Source organism: Harpia harpyja, chromosome 15 (assembly GCF_026419915.1).
Source record: "Harpia harpyja isolate bHarHar1 chromosome 15, bHarHar1 primary haplotype, whole genome shotgun sequence".
Lineage (NCBI taxonomy): Eukaryota > Metazoa > Chordata > Aves > Accipitriformes > Accipitridae > Harpia > Harpia harpyja.
In genome coordinates, this window is record NC_068954.1 from 5,593,790 (window position 1) to 5,601,235 (window position 7,446).

At 40.3% G+C, this 7,446-nt stretch overlaps 1 protein-coding gene across 4 annotated transcripts; it reads right to left on the minus strand.

Annotated features, from left to right (window-relative positions):
* Nucleotides 1-546: 546 nt before the first annotated feature.
* Nucleotides 547-7,394, minus strand: CENPQ (centromere protein Q). Of its 4 annotated transcripts, none has more exons than XM_052810089.1 (9): nucleotides 7,281-7,394; nucleotides 5,609-5,764; nucleotides 5,021-5,075; nucleotides 4,190-4,304; nucleotides 3,857-3,925; nucleotides 2,460-2,589; nucleotides 2,064-2,183; nucleotides 1,714-1,791; nucleotides 547-1,273 (listed from the first exon to the last, which is right to left on the minus strand). In XM_052810089.1, the coding sequence occupies exons 2-9, from the start codon at nucleotides 5,759-5,761 to the stop codon at nucleotides 1,145-1,147; spliced, it is 849 nt and encodes a 282-aa protein (XP_052666049.1). In that variant the 5' UTR covers nucleotides 5,762-5,764; nucleotides 7,281-7,394; the 3' UTR covers nucleotides 547-1,144. The 4 variants fall into 4 exon arrangements, with proteins under 4 accessions (XP_052666049.1, XP_052666047.1, XP_052666048.1 ...); XM_052810087.1 differs by lacking the exon at nucleotides 7,281-7,394 and adding an exon at nucleotides 6,867-7,061; XM_052810088.1 differs by lacking the exon at nucleotides 7,281-7,394 and adding an exon at nucleotides 6,812-7,059.
* Nucleotides 7,395-7,446: the final 52 nt, after the last annotated feature.

Sequence of the window (7,446 nt, forward strand, 5' to 3'; positions counted from 1 at the left end):
GTCACTTGTCACCCCTGTTGAGTGATCAAAAATTTAAGAAATATTTCTAAACATTTATATACTTTTTCATGTGATTCAGTATAGAGCAAGCAAGTACTTGATCTGGTTTTCCTGATCCTACATGTAGCAACTACAGAGGCTTTTAATCTCTCATAGGAGCAGAGAGGCAATTAGCTCCTGTCTCATTAAGGGTACCAGCAGCTTGTAAACAAAAGAACAAGTGTCTGTGCGGCAAACCATTGTAATGAGCACTGCTGTCTTCTAGCAGGTAATCTGACTGGAGAAAGCACTTTGTAATAACTGAATCTTTTAAGGGAGAAGCTCTATCATGGAAAAAATAGAGGAGAGATTAAAGCACATGGGAAAATAGACTTTTAAGTTAATTTTCTTCCTCAAGCTGAAGAATATCTGACAGTTAATGAAATATAAGGTCAGTACACATCTCTGAGATTAGAGCTTTGCTCTCTATAATGTTCTTCTCTTCTTTCCCCAACCACCTGGATGAAAAAAAAAAAAAAAAAAAAAAAAAAAGACATTCACACCTGGTTTAAGTGGTGAACATGAAAATGAAAAAACCCCTGTACATTTGATAAATTATTCAATTTCCTGCCATGGAGGTTTTTTATTAAAAAATTATATGAAAGTTGGAACAGGGGATTTGCAACTGAGCATTAGATAATCATGTTTTTACTACATGTTTCAGGTTTAAAGAGGATTTAACTCCAAAACAGAAGTTAGTTTGCTAAGAGATACTACCTTCACCAATTTACAGATGTGATATACAAGTCCAAATATAATGGACTAGGTTGCTTTAGTCCATCAAAATGCCCAAATAAACCCAGGATCCATTTCCCTCTCTTCTCCTAAGAGAGTGTATATCATCATTAGAAGTCATCACAAGTCCAAAACCCACCTCGCAAAAAACCTTGATTGATCACTTAAATCACTAAAGTCTCAGAAAGCACCTACAGACTTATATACCAATATACATAGAAAATGTTTTAACAGAAATTCAGCAGTCACAACAGTAAAGCCATTAGGAGGAAAACACTGTTTCCATGATCAGCATTCTGCTGCTCTACATTAACACAGAGTGCTGGCCTAGGTTATCTTCTGCAAAGGAGACTCCATATATTTTGGTTTCTCAAAGGAAGTCCACCTTCTCATAGGTCTTTTCAATGAGGGTTAACATGTTCTTCAAGTCAGCTGACTGCTGAATAGTGTTCATATCCTTTAAAAGACTTTTCTGATCTTTTATCTTCAAAATTTCTTCCTAAAGAAAGAAAGAATAATAGACAACAAATAAAAACCAGCTTTCATTAAGTCCAACAGAATTTTCACTTTCATGCAGCCTAGCTGTACCTAAATACAGCTCAAACAAAAAAAGATTTAAAGACACAGAATGAGACAGTCTTCCTTCCATCAGTTACAGAGAGATATATTTCAGAAATTATTACAGGTTCCCTAGGACCATAAGGTTCCTAGGAAAAGACATGTGATCCTTTCAATAGCAGTTTTTCTAGGGTTTTGTTCTGCTTTTAAAAGATAAGCATATAGTTCTCAAGTAAAAAAAAAAAAAAAAAGAAAAAAAAACCAGAAAACTTTCAGTTATTTCAGAATTGCCCCCTCTGGCAGAGGTTAAGTGATAAAAGCACATTCTGTTGCCTTCCTTCTCATAGCCAAGGTGTCTCTAAAAATATATTCCCTGCTCACCTGCAAAGTAGGTGCCTGTAAACTGCGCCTGGGGAGCTCTGGAAGGCAGAGTGCTCCACTGCCATTTTCCTGGAATACCTAGAAAGGGAAAAAAAGAAATTAAAAATAATCCAAAAACAAACATCAGGCACACACGTAGGAAAATAAACTAGTTGTCATTATCCAACTTCTGAAAACTAAACTACCTGATTTTGCAACTGAAGTTGGAAAGATTGAAAAGATATATTCCTGAAGGCAAATAAGGTCTTCCTTACATGACACTCTCTGCAGAAACAGCTTGTATTGTATAGTTCTGGAAGCTAGCCCATTCCTCTAGGTTAGAGGAGTGCAGCAACATCTATTGGAAATACCTTCCTGGCCTTTTTTTCATCTTCCTCTAACTGGTTCTTGAGCACCTGGATTTTGTGCTTCAGCTGCTGTATAGTTTCTTCAATGCGTTCTGCTGATCGCTCAGCTTCATTTATTTCTTCCTAAGACAAAACAGACACAAAACCAGAACAAAATTTACTTTAGAGATGGTGGGCCTTTTGCTGATTATCAGTATCTTATACGCATCAGCTGAGTCACTGAAAAACCATCCAAAAAGATACATTGCTTTGTAGCGAAGGTGGATGACAATCATGAACAGTGGACAACTTGTCCACAGCAGCACAGGCATAGCCAGCAGTCCATCTACTAAAAAGTTACAACACACTGAGCAGCAGCAGACAGGTAAGATATTTTCCTCCCTTCCTTGCCTTGCATACCTGCAATTGTACCAAAGACTCTTCATTTGTCTCAAGCATTTGTTTCTCTGCCATTTGAAGGCTCGGGATATTCTTCAGGTTGCCCAGCTTCCCCGGAGGCACTTTTAAAGTCTTGAAAAATCTCAGCACCCTTTATTACAGAAAAAGGAAAGCATGACTTGTTTGGAGTTCTTTGCAAAAGAAAAAGAAAACGGACTAATGACTTCTTTGGGAAAAACTAAACTCAGTTTAGCCCAATTGCTGCTAGTGAAGTAAAACGATCCAGACAGGAAGAAAAGCTGTCTTGAATTGTTTTCCAAAATCACGTGGAATAGCTGTCTAAGGAAGGAACTAGGAACAAGAAATCCCACCATTCTAACCTTTGCTATTACACTGACGCTGTGTGGTTTTTATCCCATTGGCCTGTACACTCCGTGACTGTAAACTGATGTGAACTAATATTTTCCCAGTTCTGACCTTTCTGCTTTTCAAAGTAAAAGTAAGTTCTAAAAGCAGCATTTTTAACTGCTTCCAAACAAAGATCATTTTAGTAAAATCTGTAAATGCTTTTGTGAAACATGATATATAGTTTTATGCCAGAGGAAGAGTTTTAGCTTGCTCTCAAAAGTCCTTCTGATTCTGAGGAAGACTTGAATTCTTCTAAGTTGTATCTGTCCGTTAGATACACCAAACCGCCACAATTTCCATGCATTCAGATGAGATCGCAGAAGTTTGGCAACTCAGAAATTAAAATTGTCACAAACTAAACATTAAAAAAAACCCCAAACAAACAAAACCAAACATTTATGAAAAACCTGCTCCTCATATTTGAATCTTGAAGTACTGTAAGAATGAAGAAAGCAACATATAGGCTCAGGCTCTATGCTGATAAGAGCCTGGTATACAGACGCACACGCACACAAAAATTCACAGACACTCAAGCATACGTAATTATTCCCACAATGACATAAAAAGGCTACAAGTTACACCTCAACACAAAATTTCAATTCTCTTTGAAGTAACTTCAGCTGTCAGAAAATGAATTAGCATTTAAGAAAATTTAGCTATAACTGCTCCCGCCACTATCATAAAATGATAACAAAATAAATAGCTGCCCACAAATTTAAACCCCATATAAAAAATACAAAGCTGATTCAAGGACCTCTGAAGAATACCTCCTAGGTTCTGTTAATCATACAGAAGTAGTTAAAGTGAGTCTTTCAACAACTCTTGCTTGTCCACTTCAAGCAACATATCGTCGAGGTACCTCCCTCCTTGATTTTGCATCAACTCTCCCTTCCAAGATTTCCTAAATGAGATTGCTCGCAGGAGCAATTCTGTAAGCATGGTACAAAACAACTGGGTAAACTAAATCCCTTCTCTCCCTCTTTTTTTTTTTTTAAATTATAATTTCTTACCTTTCTTTCAGTAAATTGAGATGCCTCTGAACATCATCTTTTCTTTCAATTGGTTGGCACAAAACAGATCTGGAAAGAAAATAAAGGCAGAATTTTCATCATGAACCCTGCAAGCACAGAGAACGCATCAAGTGAAGTGAACATAGTCAGAACTTCTCTAGCTAAAAATTTCCAACTTCAGATAGAAAGTTTTACATTATACTGGACAAAATTAACACAGCCAGCCATATTGCCCAAAAAAGCTCCAAAGCTTTTCCAGTTCAAGCAATGTTATGATTTTTACTTTATTCCTTGTGGAAACAAAGAAGAACCACCAGGATATTTGGCACTCACAGTATTATTGAATCCATAACAGTTTCCAGAAACTGCCTACTGCTTTCTGAGAGAGTCTGCCAAGAGCCTGTTTTAGCACTGGTTAGCTTCACCTTTTTTGAAGAACCTTTTTCTCCTGTTTACACAAAGGAAAAAAGGAAAAGATATGATTTGTCAAACCTGGATAGAAAGCTTCGTAACTCAATTCAGTCAGATCGTAGTCAAAGGTGTAACAGTTAAGATTTTTCCATGTCACAAAACTATCAGGTCAAATCTATCCACACTAGGTGGTGGTACTTATTTGCAAGTCACAAGTTGTTCAAAAAGCACAAAATAGAAAAGGTTCTTTCTTGCAGCAATTTCATTCTAAACAGATACTTTCCTAAAAATCATTGGCAATACAAGTGAGAAAACCCAGAATGAAATAAACGAAAGAACGGGAATATACATAAGAAGAAACTCAGTTCAGCAGGGGCCTCATCTCATTTGTATGTTCAACACAACACATGCCAGTCTTAAGACCAAAGGTTAACAGAGAAGACATTGACCTGACCTGTGAAGAGAAAGTTAAAATGTTCTGGGTGCTTATGGTGGAATTTTACAAGAGAAGAAAACTACTTGCAAACAAAAGCATACGATTAATACATGCATGTACAACACATATAATATTAACATACACGGGCTAAGACTGTACTGTGAATACTCAGTTACTGTTCAGAGAGAAAACTGAAACTTATTTCAGTGACATTTCAGACAGCTATGATTTCAACATAGCAGTTACTTTTACTTTCAGTGTTTTTTCAAAACACTGAATTTGCACGAGACAAACATAAGGAAAGAATACAATCCTACCTGCAGGGGAATAGTCCTGTTGTTCCTTAGCTTTCCTTTTGACGGTCTGAGTGACCTGAAAGGAAAGCAATTCACTCTTCTTAATTCCTCCCATTCCAAGAATGAGGTCATGAAATAAGAAACACACAAGAAGTTTGGCTATCCAGCCACATCTTGAGATCACGCCATTCCTAAGTTCAGTGCTTAAGCGAGCCATCTCCAACAAAAAGCTGTCTAGGCCAGTCCTGAGACATGCAGAGAACATTTTCCAGAACTGAATAAACATCACCTGAGCTGAATGAACTCTATCACTCTGGTCAAACAGATGCCATGCAGCTCTTCAAAACTGCACACCCAGCTTGCCTTTCTATTAATGATCAGGCAATGCTTCCCTCTACTTGTCATAGGCACAGTAGCATGCAACTAGAAATTCTGGAAACTTGGGAGCAGCTAAGTCACTGGGTCTCAAAAGAGCCGTTCACACTGGACATTTTCTCAAGAGGACTACAATTAGTTAATGAAATATTCTGTATAAATTCCAGTAAAAAATTGGACAAAAATGCCCCCTTTTTTTTCCTTTGGTTACTTATGATCCAAAATAATGATTACCTTTCTTTTTTGACCTTGTTTTCCTCCTTCTCCATCTGTTCCCTTTTTTTTGCTGGAAGGCCCTTGCTGATTTTCTGATTGAAATGGTTTTCTTGCTGATCCTCCACCAGCGGTCTTCCCCATTTTACTGGAAGATGTGTGGTGGCGTTTCATTACCTGTAAACCAAATGGAACAGGAGGAAACAAAAACAAAATTAAAATCCAGCACTTATAATCTATACAGTACAAACCACACACTAACAAGCAAAATGACAGAAATACCTAGTGCTAAATGAGCCCAAATTTTTGCATATTGGCTAACCCAAAGCCTAAATCTTCCACATTTATTTATCTAAGTGCAGGACTACTAAAAAAGCATCCCCATTTGCCTTTTAGACAAGTGTCATGGTTTAATCCCAGCCAGCAACAAAGCACCACGCAGCCGCTCACTCACTTCCCCCCCCACCCAGTGGGATGGGGGAGAGCATCGGAAAAAAGTAAAACTCTTGGGTTGAGATAAGAACAGTTTAATAGAACAGAAAGGAAGAAAATAATAACAATAGTAAAGTGACAACTATAATAATAAAAAAATTCAAATATACAAAACAAGTGATGCACAATGCAATTGCTCACCACTCGCCAACTGATGCCGTTAGTTCCCGAGCGGTGATTCCCCCCAGCCCCACTCCTCCCAGTTTACATACTGGGCATGACGTCACATGGTATGGAATACCCCTTTGGCCAGTTTAGGTCAGCTGTCCTGGCTGTGTCCCCTCCCAACTTCTTGTGCCCCTCCAGCCTTCTTGCTGGCTGGGCATCAGAAGCTGAAAAATCCTGGACTTGGTATAAACACTACTGAGCAACAACTGAAAACATCAGTGTGTTACCAACATTCTTCTCATACTGAATCCAAAACACTATACCAGCTACTAGGAAGAAAATTAACTCTATCCCAGCCAAACCCGGGACAACAAGTCTTTGCATATTCCACATCTCTTTCTAAGCTGAAAAGCCAGCATGCCTGTGTGCCAAAGAGCAGCAATAGCAATGCGACAGTAACTGCACTAAGAACAGTCTAGTTTGTTCTTAAAGGCCTCCAACAATAGACATTCTTTATCTTTCTAATGCAGTTCAGTGCAGTGATCCTACTACCAGAACTTTTTACCTTAACAGCTAACCATGACGTTCCTTGCTGCCGTTTCTACAGTTTCTTTTCTTACTCACTATAGAGATGGAGGAAAAAGAAGTCACACAGAAGAGAGTAATGGTTAGACCCCACTAGCCTGCTCTTTACTGAGCACAACCACTCAGAAGTATTCAGTTGCTCTTTCATCCCCTCAGGCCACTTCTTCCCTCACGCAAAGGCCCCGTCCCGGCTCGCCAGGCGACAGTCGCGACCGACACCAGGTAAGCAAGCCCTGCCTCTCCCCCGCCTCCCGCAACGACGGATTTTGTGGGACAGCCTTTGCAGCGTCCCTCAGGCTGCGCGGCGCGGACTACAACTCCCGGCATGCAACGCTGCCGGCCGCCGCTGCGGCACAGGCCCACCGAGCGAAAGGCATGCTGGGAGTTGTAGTCTTCACCACCCACACCCCCCCATACCCCCCAAACCCCTGCTCCCCGTTGCTACCGAATAACACCGCGGCAACCTCCACAAAACCTCCCACCAGCTCATCCCGCCCCGAGAACTCACCGCCCCGGCGCCTCCTCAACGCTCCCGCCGATTCCGCCTTAGACCGCCGAGCCGTTCGCAAACCGTTTTCCCTCCCTCTCCGCTCACCCCGCGGCGCATGCGCGCTGCTCGTTCCCGCCGGCTGCGGCAGGAGGGCGGGGCGCGGGGGAGGCGGTGCTCTGCGCAT

Coding starts and splice junctions, on each gene's coding strand:
- CENPQ (XM_052810087.1), bottom strand. CDS start 6,920: ATGAAAGAGCAACTGAATACTTCTGAGTGGTTGTGCTCAGTAAAGAGC. Junction 2,184..2,459: donor AGTCTTTGGTACAATTGCAG/GTATGCAAGGCA, acceptor GTTTTGTCTTAG/GAAGAAATAAATGAAGCTGA. Junction 1,792..2,063: donor ATGAAAAAAAGGCCAGGAAG/GTATTTCCAATA, acceptor TTCCCTTTCTAG/GTATTCCAGGAAAATGGCAG.